The sequence below is a fragment of the Micropterus dolomieu genome, linkage group LG18, assembly GCF_021292245.1.
Source record: "Micropterus dolomieu isolate WLL.071019.BEF.003 ecotype Adirondacks linkage group LG18, ASM2129224v1, whole genome shotgun sequence".
NCBI lineage: Eukaryota > Metazoa > Chordata > Actinopteri > Centrarchiformes > Centrarchidae > Micropterus > Micropterus dolomieu.
Window position 1 is genome coordinate 9365186 of NC_060167.1, and position 18553 is coordinate 9383738.

At 38.7% G+C, this 18553-nt stretch overlaps 2 protein-coding genes across 7 annotated transcripts in view; both read left to right on the forward strand.

Moving 5' to 3' along the window:
* The window catches only part of cpne1 (copine I), a 71818-nt gene extending 60559 nt beyond the window's left edge, over positions 1-11259 (forward strand). For all 5 annotated transcript variants that reach the window (XM_046075945.1, XM_046075944.1, XM_046075943.1 and 2 more), the window contains 15 exons: positions 1648-1776; positions 1873-2052; positions 2994-3068; positions 3259-3330; positions 3792-3875; positions 4220-4309; positions 4400-4498; positions 4592-4678; positions 5611-5670; positions 5960-6093; positions 6596-6650; positions 6896-6950; positions 7192-7325; positions 7426-7662; positions 8109-11259. In XM_046075945.1, coding sequence (XP_045931901.1) covers positions 1648-1776; positions 1873-2052; positions 2994-3068; positions 3259-3330; positions 3792-3875; positions 4220-4309; positions 4400-4498; positions 4592-4678; positions 5611-5670; positions 5960-6093; positions 6596-6650; positions 6896-6950; positions 7192-7325; positions 7426-7662; positions 8109-8219 — 1602 coding nt within the window. In that variant the 3' untranslated portion in view covers positions 8220-11259. The remainder of the gene's footprint in view (positions 1-1647; positions 1777-1872; positions 2053-2993; positions 3069-3258; positions 3331-3791; positions 3876-4219; positions 4310-4399; positions 4499-4591; positions 4679-5610; positions 5671-5959; positions 6094-6595; positions 6651-6895; positions 6951-7191; positions 7326-7425; positions 7663-8108) is intronic.
* A 144-nt stretch (positions 11260-11403) lies between these two features.
* fer1l4 (fer-1 like family member 4) overlaps positions 11404-18553 on the forward strand; it is a 41507-nt gene continuing 34357 nt past the window's right edge. Inside the window, exons 1-6 of one of the 2 annotated variants that reach the window (XM_046075941.1) lie at positions 11404-12129; positions 12255-12554; positions 14256-14311; positions 16814-16902; positions 17030-17129; positions 17462-17556. In XM_046075941.1, coding sequence (XP_045931897.1) covers positions 12476-12554; positions 14256-14311; positions 16814-16902; positions 17030-17129; positions 17462-17556 — 419 coding nt within the window. In that variant the 5' untranslated portion in view covers positions 11404-12129; positions 12255-12475. Of the gene's footprint in view, positions 12555-14255; positions 14312-16813; positions 16903-17029; positions 17130-17461; positions 17557-18553 lie in introns of both variants that reach the window. The other variant, XM_046075940.1, reaches the window with a different exon arrangement.

An 18553-nucleotide genomic window follows, 5' to 3' on the forward strand; every position in this document is an offset into this window, starting at 1 on the left:
ATTTTTTTAACAAATTACGTATAGTGTGTGCCTATTTATACTTTTCTTACTCACTGTTGGTTTAAGGCACTGCATCTCCCGACACCACGGTTGGATTTTAGCATTATGTAACGTAACGGTTATAACTGTAAAACCTGTTATTCAACATTTTTAGCTCAAGCCAGTGGCATTTTACACTGCATAAATAAGCCTAGCTGCCTTTTCCTCTACTCATTTTTTTAACAAATTACGTATAGTGTGTGCCTATTTATACTTTTCTTACTCACTGTTGGTTTAAGGCACTGCATCTCCCGACACCACGGTTGGATTTTAGCATTATGTAACGTAACGGTTATAACTGTAAAACCTGTTATTCAACATTTTTAGCTCAAGCCAGTGGCATTTTACACTGCATAAATAAGCCTAGCTGCCTTTTCCTCTACTCATTTTTTTAACAAATTACGTATAGTGTGTGCCTATTTATACTTTTCTTACTCACTGTTGGTTTAAGGCACTGCATCTCCCGACACCACGGTTGGATTTTAGCATTATGTAACGTAACGGTTATAACTGTAAAACCTGTTATTCAACATTTTTAGCTCAAGCCAGTGGCATTTTACACTGCATAAATAAGCCTAGCTGCCTTTTCCTCTACTCATTTTTTTAACAAATTACGTATAGTGTGTGCCTATTTATACTTTTCTTACTCACTGTTGGTTTAAGGCACTGCATCTCCCGACACCACGGTTGGATTTTAGCATTATGTAACGTAACGGTTATAACTGTAAAACCTGTTATTCAACATTTTTAGCTCAAGCCAGTGGCATTTTACACTGCATAAATAAGCCTAGCTGCCTTTTCCTCTACTCATTTTTTTAACAAATTACGTATAGTGTGTGCCTATTTATACTTTTCTTACTCACTGTTGGTTTAAGGCACTGCATCTCCCGACACCACGGTTGGATTTCAGCATTATGTAACGTAACGAGTTGTGGTCAGCACAGTAGTTCACCTGTCACCTGCTTTGCTATGTGGAAGGAACCTGTTAGCAGAACTGATAAAATCATATGTTCTACTTGACTATAGACTATTCATGACTTTGTTTCTGTGGTGCAGCAGTGAAGTAACTGTGACATTTGATTTTTTTTTCTACTGCAGACTGAAGAAATCCTAAAGACACTCTGTTTGGGTTCAGTGTTAAAGTCTGTAGCTGTAGCTTCCTGGTTAATATATGTTTGTGTTGGCGTTGAGTAGGGCTGCAACTACTTATTAATTTCTTTCATCATTCCTCAGTTGTTTGGTACAATCAATGTTCATCATTATTCCCTAAAGCCCAAGGTGGTGTCTTCCCATCGCTTGTTTTGTTTGTTCGAACCCCAAAGATGATTCAGTTACCACAATAGTTGCTGATTCATGTTCAGTGGATCGATTAATGGACAGCTCCAATCATCTGGTCCATCTATTTGTCTGTAATTCTACCTAATGTCCCAGAGCACTCTTGTGTTATGGATGTGGTAGTAAAAGGTGGTTTGTGTTGGTTGTTGTTCTTGTGATTTGATGACATCTCCTTTTCAACTAAACAACCTGTCCTGAGACTGGAGCTGTTCTGTAACAACATATATTTTGAACTGAATCCTGATCTGAATGTTTCTTTCTGCCCCCCCTCAGATGGCGGACTGTGTCACTAAGGTGGAGCTGAGTGTCTCCTGTTCTGACCTGCTGAATAAAGATGTCAGATCAAAGTCTGATCCTCTGTGCGTGCTGCTGCAGAGCTCAGGAGGAGACACCTGGACTGAGGTAACATAGCAGAAACACTTCAGGATACACAGGTCTTTGTTTTATTTTATGTGAGATAAATGAAACAAAAAAAAACATCCCCCCTCTCTCTGTCAGCTGGGTCGTACTGAGCGTGTAAAGAACTCCTGCAGTCCGTCCTTCAGTCAGCGACTCAGAGTGGATTATAACTTTGAGACGGTTCAGAACCTAAAGCTGGGTGTCTACGATATCGACAACACTAGCGCTGACCTCGGCGATGATGACTACCTGGGAGGGGTGGAGCTAACACTGGGACAGGTACATACCAGAGCAACTAATACCAGACTCACTGAAACAGGTTTAGTGGAAACAGATGGCTAAACTCCTCCCTGCTCTTCAGGCTGTACTGATGTGGTTTTTTTGTTGTTAAACTTTAATGATATGTTACTGTTTTATACTAATTTGGAGATGGTGTGTTGGTCGATCAGTCAGGCACTTTGGTCAAGACTGAAATATCATCTCAGCTGTTGTTCAATGGTGTTTTACTTAGAAATCATAAATCCACCTAAACTTTGATTCACGTTCCATTATTAGTTTTCCCTAAATAAGTAGGTCAATATGTTGACACAAGACAATATTGGGCAGATAATTGAAAACTTGACTAAATAATTACTCAAACAAGCTGATTTGTTTTGTTAACAAATGAAACACGTAGGTAAAATAGTTAATTTCTTTTATTAAAAGGTTTTAAGACTCATTAACAAATTGGATCATTATATTTGCATTTCACCCAATGATTCATTTCATTATCGATTAATCTGCTGATTATTTTCACAATGAATTGATCAATCTTCAGTCCAAAACCCAAAGAAAATCAAAATACCTCACCGCCCCCTGCTGGACAAACAGTGTAGTCACAGTTTCTAAATTATATGGACTGCATTTATAAAATGTGTTTATCCAAAGGGCTGTACAGAATCAGCTGTCTATACAGTAATAATGATTTAATAATCATCTTTATTGTCCACACAACACACACAATGGACATGGTTCCAGTGTGAATGGTGTTAACAAATTTGGCAAAGTTGTTGCACTTTGGCACCAAGATTTTTTGTAAATGTTCTTTTGGTTGCGGCGGCGGCTCTACAGCGTCTTTCCAAGGGCACTTTTATAAATTATTTTAAAAACGGTCTGATACAGGAAGACAGTCTGTTGCCATGGATTCATCTGAAGAATAACCTCCTCTGTGTGTATTTCAGATAGTTTCCAGTAAAACTATCTCCAGACCTCTGCAGCTGAAGAAAGGCAAACCTGCAGGGAAAGGAACCATCACTGTATGTACCCTGTGTACTGTGTGTGTGTGCAAAGATCTTTTGTTCCATATTAAAAATATAACTTTAAAATATTTTTTATTAATATATCACTAGATTATCATTGTGAAAATCCTGTTATGTGATGATCAGTATTCAGATTATTGCGAGGTAATGACTGTGTGTGTGTGTGTGTGTGTGTGTGTGTGTGTAGATCACAGCAGAGGAGATAAAGGACAACAGAGCCATTGTGTTGGAGTTTGAGGCTAGAAACCTTGACAAGAAGGTAACTCTTCTCCCCTTCCTTCCTTCCCACTTTTCTAAACTGTATTTTTTTTCTATTTTGCTGAACATCATCTTCTTTCTCATCTTCCTCTTCAACACCGCCACCTCTTCAGGACTGTGTTGCACCAGCTCTTCATAAATCCATCAATAAGTTTGTGTGTGAAGGCAAATTCTCACAGATTCTTTACTGTTTGTGATCAATATTTATTTACCGTCATGTCCCTTTTCTGTAGCGACTGTTTGCTTGAATGGAAGCCTGATGTGCCTTTAGGTTCCCTGTCTGAAGTCTTTGCCAATAAAAACAGCGCTCTCCAGGAGAAATCCTGCAGCGGAAATAATGTTTCTCTAATTCCGGTCCCACTCATGACGCTTGGGAAATACTGGAGAAACAAGATTAAAACTGGTTACTTCAGCACATGCAAACACACTGAATAAGAATCTTGTTGTGTTTTCTTTATTGAGGATACGTTTGGAAAATCTGATCCGTTCCTGGAGTTTTTTAAACAGGGAGACGATGGGAAGTGGCAGCTGGTCCACAGAACAGAGGTAAACACACACATAAGCACACACACGCTTGTACTTCTCTACCTGTGAGAACCACTCTCTACACATCTTAATTTGAACCTAATTCTAAATTTAAGGCCCTGAAAACATTTCCTTAATCATCTCCTTACTCTGAGCGATGAGTTCTGATTTGAAAATAAAATGTTCTTCTGAAGTTAGAACACTTTTGGTTGTTTCACATGAGTGATTAGTGTTTTTCTCTGTGCTCATGTTTGAAGTGGGTTGATCTAATTGATGAGCGCACACACACACACACACACACACAGGATGATGTTATTCTGATGAAGATGATGGTGAATGTGATAATGATGAATGTTTGTGTGTAGGTGGTGAAGAACAATCTGAACCCCTCCTGGAAGATGTTTACTGTTCCTCTACAGACGTTCTGCAGCAGCGACCTCGAAAAGCCGCTGAAGGTTCCACCAATCAGAATCCACCTTTGGTCATAACAACCAATCAAATCTTCTACAGTTACATTAAATATCCTACTCCTCCTCCTCCTGCAGGTGGATTGCTCTGATCATGACGGTGATGGATCTCATGATCTGATTGGTTCTTTCACCACTAAAGTCTCTGAGCTTCAGAAAACTGCACATGGTTCACGGGTAAGATCACTGATGTTACATTTTTTTGACATCTTAGTATTGGCTGGTCAGAGGTCACGACATCTTTAAACTCTCTGATGTGTTGCCTTCCAGGTGGAGTTTGACTGTATCCACCCTGAGAAACAGAAGAAAAAGAAGACCTACAAGAACTCTGGAGTTGTCTCTGTGAAGAGCTGTAAGGTAGAGATCACATTACCCAGAGTTCCCTGCTGGGAAGCGCTGCTTTGTAAACCACAAAGCTGTCAAGTAGGACTTGTTGTCAGCCTGAGAACAGATTCCTTATATGATCAGTTGTAATAATCTGTCATCTACATCAAGCTATCTGATTGGTGGAGCCTGCTCCAAGGAAGCTTTGCAACCTGTAGACACTGCTCAGGGAGGAAAAGTCATTGAATGAGGTGGAGTCATATATGGTCCCAGAGGCAGTGAAGTACAGTGGTGTTAATATAATAATTGAGACATTTGAGACGTCATAGTTTTTAGATCGCAGTCTGGGAATCTATACCAGATGTGAGACGTTAGTGCTGTGAAACCACTACTGAAGCGTACATCCTTTCAGTCCATGTTGACTGCACTGTTTTCACCAGGTTGAAGGAGCACCAGAACTTTTCTGGACAAAAGTAGTTTTTCAGTGGGCTCTATGGAGAGTATACAGAGGGCAAACTTGATTTTTCTGCTTCCCTATTCACTGTATCTTTTTACGCCCACAGTGAAACTAAAAAGCTCAAACTGGAGGCCTTGATTTGTTCACAACATATAGGTAGTGGGAGATTTGTGCGATTTGAACTGCTGCTTGTGACAAAATTAAAAACCTAATTTGGAATTGAAACTGTTACGTGAGATGGACAGGGATGGATGTCGGACTCTCAAAACAATAAACCACTTACGTGTCTTGAAGCAGGTCAGGTGGCTATCTGATATATAAAAAAGTGTAAATACAACACAGAAGCATCAGAGACTGTTGAAATTTGTTGGAACCTGAAGTTTATTTTTTTAACTTCAGGTAGTTTTTCTGATATGTTTATGTATTTTATTGATTGTGTTTTCTATAATGTACACATAGATGCATGAGTGATTCATTCACTTACCCTGTTTTTTGTGTTTGTTTGCAGCTGGTGGCTCAGTACACCTTCCTGGACTATATCATGGGCGGCTGCCAGATTAACTTCACTGTATGTAAACATCAATAAACACACATTTTAAATGCTTTATTTGAATCCACCAATCACATTCAAGTTTACATGATGAAAATCAAAGATTGCAAAATATTGTGTTCTTGAGATAATGAGACCTTAAATTAGTAATCATAATCTCTTAATTGATCTGTTAAAAACACAATTTATAAACTGGTCAATTAAATTAACATGTAAACAATGTATCTGAATAATGAATGAATGAATGTTTGTAGGTGGGGGTTCATGAATGATGAATGAATGAATGAATGTTGTGTGAACACTGTAGGTGGGGATCGACTTCACCGGCTCTAATGGGGATCCTCGCTCGCCCAACTCTCTCCACTACATGAGTCCTGACGGGTTGAACCAGTACCTGTCTGCTCTGTGGTCTGTGGGTGAGGTGGTCCGGGATTATGACACGTTAGTATACTCGTACACAGCCTACACCTGGAAAAACTACAGGATCAAAAATACGCACCACACCTGAACCATGCAGACACAGTCTCTACATCCCTAACTCTAAACCCCAAAAACTAAACCTTACACCCTGTTCTCTGAAGTCTGTTACCTAAACCCTAGTTCCTACACCCCTATAATCCTAATTCCTACGCTGCACTCTGAACCCTATAATCTAAACCCTAATATCTGCACCCTAAATCCTACGTTTTTCACCCTAAACCCTACATCATATACACTTCATTAACCCCACACTCCTACACTGTATGGTGCTCTAGTTCCTACATCCCAAATCCTACACTCTGTACCGTAAACTTTGTCTTACACCACCAACACCCTAATCCCTAAATACAGCCTTAAAATTTTATTTAAATTCCAAAATTCTAAAAATCTAAATAAGAGAATATTAAAAAGTGATTTTACTTATGTGACTGTAACAGTAGTTATTCTGTGTTTCCTGTTTCAGTGATAAACTCTTCCCAGCCTTCGGTTTTGGAGCCAAACTGCCTCCAGACTACCAGGTCAGTCTCTCTTACCAACCAATCACAGCAGGGCATCATTCTACAGGCTCCACTGATCTTCCAAATGTGACATTTTCCCCCCTGTCCAGAGTCTGGGGTCTAATTTCAAATTTTTTGATTTAGTTAAACTAAATTAACTACAAAAAAATCTGAAAGTCGAAATCAGTTTTCTAAGCAGCCAATCAGAGTAGAGCTTGTAGATTGTCAGGTTTATTGAACTGTGAAATGTGTTGTTGATCTTGCAGGCTGCACACCATGAATTCGCCCTCAACTTCAACCCCACTAACCCCTACTGTCAAGGTACACACACACAGTAAAGTCCAGTAACCAAAATCTTACATTATAATAAGTGTGATGCATTATTTAAAGTCTTTTCACTTCTTCTTCTTTGGCAAGAAGTCCCAGGAAGTACCGGGAATTCAGTTGAATAAATTCAACCCTAATTTGATTTCTCTGTTTTCATATATGCCTGGTTGTTTCAGGTGTTATATCTAAAAACATGACCATGAATGTTAAACTGCTTCCCCTCTGTCTCTCTCAGGTATTGAGGGGATTGTTACCGCCTACAGGATGGTTTTGCCTCAGCTCAGACTCTCTGGACCTACAAACTTTTCTCCAATCATCAATCATGTTGCTTCCATCGCCGCCACAGCTGCGCAAGACAACAATGCCTCTGTGAGGACACACAAACGCGCACCAACACACACAAACTCTCAAAAAAACATTAACCAAAACACACACTCACACTTTGACTTACGTCTGTGTCTCTCTGCAGCAATACTACATCCTTCTCATCCTCACTGATGGTGAGATCACTGACTTTGACCAGACCAAGGACGCCATTGTTCGGGCGTCACGTCTGCCGCTGTCAATCATCATTGTAGGGGTGGGGCCTGCGGATTTTAAGGCCATGGAGCTTCTGGATGGGGACAACGGTGTGCTGAAATCGACGGCGGGGGAGGCCGTCGCCAGAGATATTGTCCAGTTTGTCCCATACAGACAGTTCAAAGATGTAAGGCTGTGTGTGTGTGTGTGTGTGTGTGTGTGTGTGTGTGTTTGTTCATAGATGACAGTTGTGCAAGTCTATTTTTGCATATCAGATTCTTGTTATGTGTATTTTTCAAAGTTACACTCATTTCCCTCAATTTGTTAACATTCTTAAAAATAATTGATTTGACTAACTCAGACTAATGAAACCTCAAGCTTCATATAAACTTTGGGATATGTTTATGAACAAAACAAGCACTTCGCAATTGGCCCCATCACTTAAATTGGAAGCACATTAGAAAGGGATCTTTTCATAGCCAGTATGCAAAGACAAAAATGACTACAAGCAAAATGTGTTTCAATGTTCATATGGACACCTGAGTATTGTTTTTATGTCAGACTTGAAATATTGCCATGTTATCCTTTCAGGACACCAGACAGGCACTTACATCTCTTTCTCTCTCTCTCCAGGCTCCCAAGCAGGCTCTGGCTCAGTCTGTTCTCGCTGAGGTTCCCAACCAGCTGGTCTCTTATTTCAAAATGAGAGGTCTTGATCCACCTAAAGCTGCACCCAAAGTCTAAACCTGGTCCTCGCAAAGCCTAAACCCCCACCTGTGCACACTCCCCAATCCCACACATAATGCTGAATGTCCACCCTCATCTCATTCCAGGAACAGTCACAAAGTCGACACCCCTTCAGGGATCATGTGTTACATGGAATCCCAGCCAATCACAATGCAGCATTGAGCTGTAAGCCAATCGGGATGCCCATTGTTTTAAAAATCAGTTTTAATTTGTATCCTTTTTATTCAATAAGTGGAATGAAAATAATGTAGTATAGATGATTGATTATTGATTCCCTCTGCTGCTGCTTCTACACTAACTATGCAGATAACGTGTTTAACAATCACAGAGCCAGACTCACACGCACACACAAGAAGATAATGTCTCCATTATCATAGTAACAGAAGAAGGTCAATGATCCCCTGAGAGCTGAACTTGTGTAAAAACTGTATTGACTTTTTGTGGGGAGAAGTTTTATCCCATTCACTTCAATACAGTCAGTTTTATCACAGTAGCATCTAGTGGGCATTAAAAGAACTGCAGCTGTAGGTACCATTGGTGACACTATGCACCATGAGCCAGGTGTGTGTGTGTGTGTGTGTGTGTGTGTGTATGGCTCTGATAAGCTTTATTGATCAGGAATAGATACTTTGCTTTTGCTCTAAATGATGGAAAACGGAATCATGAAAGATAATATATACTATTTAGCATAGCTTTACTACTATAGCCTTAATGTAAAACTTTACTATAGCCTTACTGTAGGTCTGTGGCCTGTCTGACCTTAGCACGCTGCTTCAGCCTGAATGTTTCCAGATTGTTCTCGTTTGACTCTCAAGTTCAACCTGTGTTTCCTAAAATGGGGCTGACCCCTCTTTGACCCTTAAAATACCAAAACCCATCACCTGCAACGTCCCATACCTATCTGTATTATACACAAGTTAGGCAGCGTGTCGCATGTGAAAAGTAGCACTTTTAACATGGACTGGCTTCAGGCAGTAGAAGCACCAATTGATCTAATAATAAAAACTAAACCTCTTCAGAATGACAGCATAAAAGACAATATTGAAATAACAGTATGAATATGGACTGGAGTAAAGACTACAGATGACGAGGTCTCTGAAAGTGCCTTTTTGAGTAAACTCTTAACAGAAAGACTCTCCGACTTGAATGTTTGCTGGGAGTCAACATGGTCGCCTTAGTCATGATGTAATGCTACGTTCAGGCTGTGTGGAAGTTAATACTGTCAGCATCCAAGTGAGCTTTTTTTCAAGTTGTAGGTTAATAATAGGTTTATGTCTGAAAAGTGAACAAACATGGTGCCCACACACACACACTGCCAAAGCTTCATCTGCAACCACTTTAAATCACTTAGAATGTTTTTTTACATCGCCCTTTTAACCACTTAAAATCACCTCTTCTGTGGTGGATGTTGACAGAAATAATAATTGCATTTTAATAAAAGCATTTTTTCAGGGTCCACTATATTAAACAGATATATTTGTATTTCATGTTATTTGTAGCGCTTGCTTTTTTTTTTACATTATAAAATTAGTTAACTCATGTTTGGGAACAGTCTGTAACAAAATAATCTCTTAATAGTTTTTGCAGTTTACAACTGCAACTGTAAAGCACTTTTAAATGATAAAGTGCTCAATGAATGCAGAGAACATCTTTGAACAGAGGCGGGTCATGATTTCCACTCAGATGTCCACCACAAGTTCCATGTTTAGTGACGACGCCTGAGCAAACTCCCTCTGCTGAAAGACTGAGATGTGGTTGAAAGCTCTGGGGACAGTTAAAGTGATGGTTTTTTTTGTTGTTATTTTGTCAGACACAGTAGTTATTTCTTTTTTTGTTACTTGAAGGAGTATTTGATATTGCTCTGTCTGCCTCTTCAGACTTTCTTTCCAAGACAACAATAGAAATCTATCCTGAGTTTACAGATACATTTTGAATTTTCTGGTCAGATTTGAACAGCTTTTTATATTTTGACAAAAAAGAGGATGAAAGTGTTGATTTCTAAAGATGAGTCCGGATTCTTCCGAAGGAGAGTAACATCTTTGTCTGTTTCATTAAGAGTTGAGACCTCCTAAACAGGCATGGATACATATGAACAATTCGTTCTTTGGTTAAACTGTTCAAACACATATCAACATAAACATCTGCTCTATTAACCAAAGAACAATGAATTGTTGCTTTGTTTTATTTTTACACATTTTAGAGGCATTGGGAGATAAGTGATGCAATTATGCACAAGCAAAAAGCATTTTGAATAAAACAAAACAACCTACAGACTACTTTCTGAAGTTTCTAGGTTGACATTCATTTTAACTGAAACGGTTTGACAAAAGCGTGAGATGCCCTATGAAAACTCTAAATAAAGTGGGCCATGAGTTCAGATTTGATGTTTAATCGTCTTGTTTTGATGCCAAACTGTAGCAGATCCTGTATATTTGAAGTGTGTCCCTAGCAGGCTGCTATGATGTCCTCCTTGTTTATTTTCCTCTTCATTGCCAAATACTTGGTTTATATCTTTGTTGCAGTTGAAGGGAAATCTTGTTTTCAATACGAGATTCAACTGGGAGAAATTTCAGATGAAGGTCTGCATTTTTCATTTTAATCAGCTGTTAATTAAGTTAAATGAATATATGAAAACCTAAATCATTATTAAAATCTGATCTTTCAGCCGAACACGCTGTATTTTCACTGTAACCCAGGCTGCCAAATCACATGGTGCTGTGATGTCATCAAGGAAAAATTGTGCCCAAATTTGTAAAAGCTCAAACCATCACAGGGATGAAAATCAGCAGCTGGAAAAGGGAAAAAGAAAGTGCTGACAGTTTTATCTTCATAAAGAACTACACCACCCAAAATGCTTTGCTCCACAGTGCAGCTAACTGTGATGAAATGGTTTCTGTCCTCTTACTGGTTGATATACACAGCATCCTGTGACCACCAGCTTTGCTGCTCACTTATTCGGCTAACTATTATTAACTCACCTGTATAACCAGTAATGAATGCTGTCTGAAATACAATAATAAAACAACTCTGGACGTTTCCTTTCTGTGTTTAAGCTGCTGCTGTTTAAAGGATGATTCTGCTTTTTTCTGACTTTTATTTTATAATCATAGTTTTCATCATTTTTGTTGTCTCATCATCTGACTGCTCGTGTTTTTTGGCCTTACAGACTTCTTTTTATTGACATGTTCTCAGAGCTTAGCTATTAACAAGGACAATGTTATTACTGAAATGATGAACCAAATTCAGGGGAATTTACCTGAAATGTGTTCACACTGATCATTTGCCTTTTTTCTCATGTAAAAAAGAAATACAGTGTTTCAAAATACGAACATTGAAGCCTAAATTTAATTTAAAGTAACTGACCAGTGTTACATTAGATAGAAATAATATTTTCTATATTACTACAATACCAGGACTAACTGATTTGTGTGTGTTGCCATCAAATGCATTCAAGGAAGACGGGAGGGATTTAGAAAACCTCGCCTTGTGGCTCTCAAAAAAAATAGTATGTTAACAGTTTGTTCTTTTCTGCTGTGGTGGAAAGTACATTTATTCCAGTACTGTAACAATTTTGAGGTATGTGTACTTTAGTATTTCCATTTTCTGCTGCTCTTTACTTTTACTCCCCTTCATTAAATTGACAGCTTAAGTGACGTGTTATTTAGATATTTCAGAATCATTATCAAAGGTTAAGATAAGCTAAAACCTTTATTGATCCCATGGGAAAAATTCACAAGCTACCCAGCAGTATAGTTAAAATCATCTTTTACTTTAGTAAATCATTTGCCAGTTTGTCCACCACAGTTTTTCTGTTTCTTGTTTTTATAACTTATTTGCTTCCAACTTTAAAAGAGAAAAGAAACAGACGTCAATGAAAACAGACTCCAGACCTCATGAGCCATTTTTGGTCAGTACTTTGACTTGGCCACATTTGGTTTTTAATGCAGAGCTTTTACTTAGTATTTTTACATTGTTTTACTGAAGTCAATGAACTAAGTTTTCACCGCTGTGTGTTCGTGTGTTTCTTCTAAGGAGGAAACTAGTTGAGCAACTCTATTTGCTTTCTCAAACATTAAAGAGGACCTGCCCTAACAGACACACACTGGTACCTCCCATCACCCTGTTCGACAGAAAATACACCTAGCAGTTATAGTTAACAGTTTTAGTTGCTGAAGACAGAAGACAGTAGATGAGACGACTTCAGAGAGACATGATGTAACAGGAGAACAGGTGTGTCAGTTATCAGGATCATCATGTCCATCACTGTAAATCTGAGGAGGATCTCCAACCTGCCGGGACGATATGACAGAAAGGTCGAACTCTCCTTCAGAGGTCAGTAACACAAACTAAACTGTACTACATGGATATCTTATATTAACTGGAACCAACACTCTACAGCCAAAGTATGTGGACTACTCTGTCTTTCACCTTTGGTCTCGGCCTATTTTCCTGGTTTGTTCTGGGCCCCTAAATGCAACAACATACAACAATATTTTAGACAATAGTGAGCTTCCAACTTTGTTACAGTTTGTCTGTGATAAAAGAAGTACTCAGATCCTTTAAAAGTAGAAATACCACACTGTAAATATGCTCCATTGCAAGTTAAAGTTGCTGTTTTTAGGTAAAAGGTAAATAGTATAAGCAGCAAAGTGTAAAAAGAAAATGATCAAAAGACAAAGTGCTCTTTATGCGGAATGTCTCTTTTCAGATTGTTATTTTATTATATTCATTAGTCAATCACTAATATTGAAACATTAATGACTAAGTGACATTTTATTGTTGAACCTGGTCTCATTTGAACTGCTTTATATCCAGTTAGGAAGTTTAATCTGTAAGTAATGAGTCATATTCTCTCAGCCTTTCATATGTTGTTTTGTCTAAAAAGTGACCACTAACACCAGCTGTACTCACTGTTGTGACTCTGGTGTTTCAATTAATTAAATTAATTAAAAGGAGACATGCATTAATTTTTATTCACTGCAGCTCAGCAAGGAAACACTGTTCAAAGAAAAACACAAAGAGGGAATTTTATACTTAAAAAGACAGACATTGCTCACACAAATACAAGGATATGGCTCTATAGAGCTCAACTAAAGCTCTATAGTGAACAAACAAACAGGATCATCGACATACATTACAATAGTTACATTCAGATGAAGATTCAGAATAATACTGCTAGTAAAACAATAAACTTAAGTTGTCCAAAAGCATGCAATTGTACTTAAAAGAGATATTTTTATTTTATGTTGAGATTTAAGTTTTCTGCCTGATAAACTTTTAAAGGAAGGAGAATATCTCTCCAAATGATTGGTGAAAGGATATAGTGTTTAATAATTATGTTGACATGCATTCAGACCAACACAAGTGAATTAATCCCCACTGGCTCAGCAGTATATAAAGTAATATCCATATATAAAATGTATAGATAAATAGATTTAAATTGGCCCCACATTTACCAGCTGCAATATTAAAGTGATGTACACATTAATGCATCAATAATCATAAAAATATATAATGTAATATACATTATTCTGAAATGGGCCATTCAGCAAAATTTGTACTTTAACTTTTGGTACTTACAGTATATTTTGATGCTTAAGTTTATTTAACTGAATATTTCCGCACTGTGTTGTTACTACTTTTACGTAAGTAAAAGATCCGACTACTTCTTCCACTGTTGTGTGGGTTGGATATAAGTTGGCCTTTTGATGACATGGGACACACTTATGTGCTCAGAGCTTTGTGGGTATTGGGCGAACCCTCAAATGGATTGGTCTCGTGGGAAAATTCTTGTGTTGGAAACTCCCTGTAAGAGTCCATCTCTCTCTCTCTTTCTTTGATTACAGTGTAAATGAATGCTGACGAATTTAAACAAATATATTAACATTGTGCCTGGGAGTCTGTCATCAAAGGCCATCTGTCTTGAAATCCTCCTACATGTTTTAAATTGTGTTTGTAGTCAGTTTAGCTCATGGCCAGGTTAGTTTTACCTGCCAGTTAACTGCTAACAGAGCCTGACTGTCTCTCCTCCAGGTTTCACCCACAAAACCAAAGTCCTGCAGTGTGAGAACTTGGCCATCTTCAACGAGGTCAGTAACCTGTCCACTGTGGACACATCCAGACCAATCAGAACCCACAACAGGGCGATGATGTCATCATTTTAGGCAGTCAGTTACTCTAATGTCCACTTGATGCTGCTGTCATAAGACTGTGTTGAAGTGAATGGGAGAAACCCCCAACTTCTGTCCATAAATACAGTTTTTACACAACAAATTCAGCTCTGAGGAGATCAGTGACCTTCTGATGTGAAGTTTACAGACGGGTCAGTTCAGGTAGAAGAAACTGTGAGGACGATGAGCTGCTGACATTTAAGATCACACAACCTTCATCTTATTTATCCTGCATGTATGTGTGTCTTATATTAGGTAGCTGCAATTGTTTGTCCGCTTCAGATTGAAACTATTTTGATGGAGTTGATAAGGAACAGTACCACTCCTAAAGAACACACACACACAGCCTCTCCTTCAACACACACACACACACACACACACCTACAGTTGACTTGATTGTGTTTTATTCTACTGCACTCTCCTGTTCCTGGTGGAGCTCCTGGGGGAAACACACACACACACACACACACACACATACACAAAACAATTCATCCTCTCCAATAAACAGTTTTCATGCCAGAATTACCAAACTATGGGCGATGGCAATTTTGGTCGGTCGGTCCACCACTTTGGTCCAGACTGAAATGTCTTGACAACTATTAGATGGATTGCTATTAAATTTCAAACAGATATTTATGATCCGCAGAGGATGGACTCTAATATCTTTGATGATTTTCATGTAAATTCCAATTTATCCAATACTTTAGTTTCTGAGTAAATACCTACACAACTAAAGGCATTCCCATCAGCCTCAGCCTCAGGCTTCTTTATGTGAAGTGCTAATTAGCAAATATTAGCATGCTAACATTATAAACTAACATGGTGAACATTGTAAATATCATACCTGCTAAAAGTCTGCATGTTAACATTGTCATTGTGAACATGTTAGGATGCTGACATAAGCATTTAGCTGAAAACAATGCTGTGCCAAAGTAATTATAAATTGAATTTGTATAGCGCTTTTCACAAAGCTTAAAGTACTGCCTCACAGAGACATGGCAGCAGACTCAGGCGTAGTGAAAGCAGCCCGTTAGCAGAGCAGCAGCAGTTTCTGTCCTCTTTCTGTGTTTACACACAGTCACTGTAGTTACGTATGTAAAAATGCAAGAAAATAGACTCCAGATGTAAAAACACAGATGTTGGCGATTGTATCCATTCAGTCAGGCACATGTCTTGTAGGCCTATTCCAGACTCAGAATACTAAGTAAATATAGTGCACTATAGTTTATAGGGATTGTTAAACAAGTCTACAGTGGATAAAAAGTGGAGGTGTCACCAAAGTCATTACAAATCATGCAGAAGGGGGACATGGATGTGTGTGTAACAAATTTCACAAGAATGCATCCAATAAATTTTAATATATATTTCGCAAGATGAGTGAAACTGCTGCCTGTTGGTGGCGCTGGAGGTCACCAGAATCATTAGGATTCATGACTGTCTGAACCAAAGTTCATGGAAACCCGTTCAATAGTTGTTAAGATATTTCAGTCTGGATCGTAATAGTGCACTGATATTGCCACCGATAGAGCCACATCACTTCTATGAATGCACCATCCCTATCTAGACATATGAACCACACAACACAAAGTTGAATTGATTTGTTGTTGAAGGGCTGGGTTTTATGAAATATGTGTTATATTACAAGGTCAGTGTGATTTTGAAACAGCTACTGAGAGTCATGGGTATTGTAGTGTTTACAGCCATGAAAACATTTACCTTATCATCAGAAACAAAGTCTACAGTTTGACTCAATGATCAGAGTTCTGAGTTTCAGGTTCTCTTTACCATGTGATTGTACAAAAGGGTGAAGATATTTATTGAACCGCAGCCGCCACCCGCTTCACTACATCACCACCTGTTTGTTGACATAAACACTGTAGACACGTCAGATAATGTAATTACAGTAACCTCTGTGTGACGTGAACACTGTATTGAGTATCTGAGTTATATTTCTCAGTGCAGCTACTGAGTCAGGCTTGTGTTTGTTCTTCAGGTGTGACCAGGTGTGCGTGTGTGTGTGTGCATAAACCTTGCACATGGTGATTAATGGTTGTGGTGGAAAATGTCTAGCTTCAAGACATAAGCAGGCTCTTCCTTCCAGTAGTTTGAGTTTTTCGGTGTTGTAAATAGAAGTTGACCTGACCTGACCATGTCTGAACAGATACCATCTTCCCTCATGTATGATGATATGTTATCATGTCGTGACTGATGTTCTGTACTAAAGCAATGTAATGACGCTTTGCTGAAGCTGAGAAAAAGATTGTTTTGTGAAATGTATTCGTGTCCCAAAGGTTAAGAATAACTTTCATGATCAAAACTTTTTTTCTGTTGTTTCAGTTTTTACTTGTTTTACCTTTTTAGGTCATTTTAGAGCATAAATTAATAAATAATAGCAATGTGTGTGTGTTTGTGTGTGTGCAGCATTTCCAGTGGCCTCACTATGGTAAAGTGATCAGCGATGAAGTTTTGTCCATCAGTGTTTACAACTGCAGTAAAGTTTTCTCCAACAGGTAAAACACACACATACACACATACGCGCACACACAACAAATTGTTTTTTTATTGCTTATACTAAATGTGTGCATATGTGTGTTTGTTTGCGTTTGTGTGTGTGTGTGTGTGTGTGTGTGTGTGTAGACTGCTTGGTAAGCTGGTTGTCAGTCTCCAGCATGTTGTTACCACGGGGAGGCTGTTACTACGGGAACCACTAATAGATGCGAACTACAGCCTGACGGATGTAAGGGCACACACACTCAACCACACACATAGAATTGAATGCATTGCTGTAGATTGTAGTGTTATGTGTTGTTTTTGGAAGTATTTAACTACTAACATAAACATTATACTGTATAACAGTACATGGACCATTTTTCTGCAAATTGAGCTCATTTACTTTTGATATTTTAAGTACAAATTGCTTATAATACTTTTTTATTTTACTTATGTAAGGGTTTGAATGAAGTTGAGCACAATGTAATTTTGCTACTTTGACTGAAGTAAAGGATCTTAATACTTCTTCCACTATTGTATAAGAGATTACTGACTTTGTGCTCCTCTCTCTCTCTGCAGATCTATATAGAGTTGGATATTCGGTATCATCCCGTTGAGGGGACAGCAGGAAGCTGGCAGGGACACGACTTCCTGAAAGACGAAGACAGCGATGAGTAAGATCCTGTCCACACTGTACCGGAAACATCTTTTCCATTAACCTGTAAAAACATCAGTATCTGGTTGTAGTGTAGATGAAGAAAACAGAACATTACAGCTTCCAGTAGCACATTAAATGAGCACTCTCAGCCTTTATTTAAATCTTCTTGTTTCCTGTTTTGTCCAGAGTCATATGAGAAGATCTCTGTGTCCAGCACAGAGATGCAACCACCAGTTAGTGTTAGGCCAATCCTAATGTTGCTCCTAATGTTGCTCCTAAATTGGTCTAATGCAAGTTAGACAGTAAATGTTACTTCAAAGTGCGGGATACTTCCGGTCGGCTCGGAGGCATTGCGAGGCTACCCAGCCGACCAATCAAACCATGATTTGGTCGGCATTTTTGAGGAGGTGCACGTCAGGCGACGGCGTAGTCTCTGCGTAGCCTCTGCGTAGCCTCTGCGTAGCCCCGTAGCCTACGCCGTCAATTTGACGCAGAAGTATAAATTGCACTTCTGGCGTGCGCTCTTTTGGATGTACGCACACATACACACACACTCCAACTTCTCACTGCTCTGCATGATTAACTGTCGCCTAGTAGTAGTCGCCAAGTAGCCTATGTTCCTATTGCTTAGGCTATTTAGAATATAATCAATACAACCAGTGCTCAAGCTAATTTGTAAATTATTAGTTGCCGGAGCGCCTGAAATGTGCCATCCTCAGAAAATAATTAGACCTAATTAATAATTTACGATCAAATAATTAATTAGGCCTATTTAAACGCATGGCGTACCTGCACATTGTTTTAAAGGGCGATCAGAAACCATTATTAGCTACCAAATCTAATAGTAAATTTCCATCCATTAGACTTACCCTAGTGTTGTGTAAGGGCGCTGTGATGGAGCGCACTTTAGAGGTGCTGGAGTGGCACTCAAGAACAATATTTTGCACAGAAGCCTATATTTGCTCTGCGCATATAAAGGCACATTGAAAGGAGAGAAGTTAAATGAGCCCGAG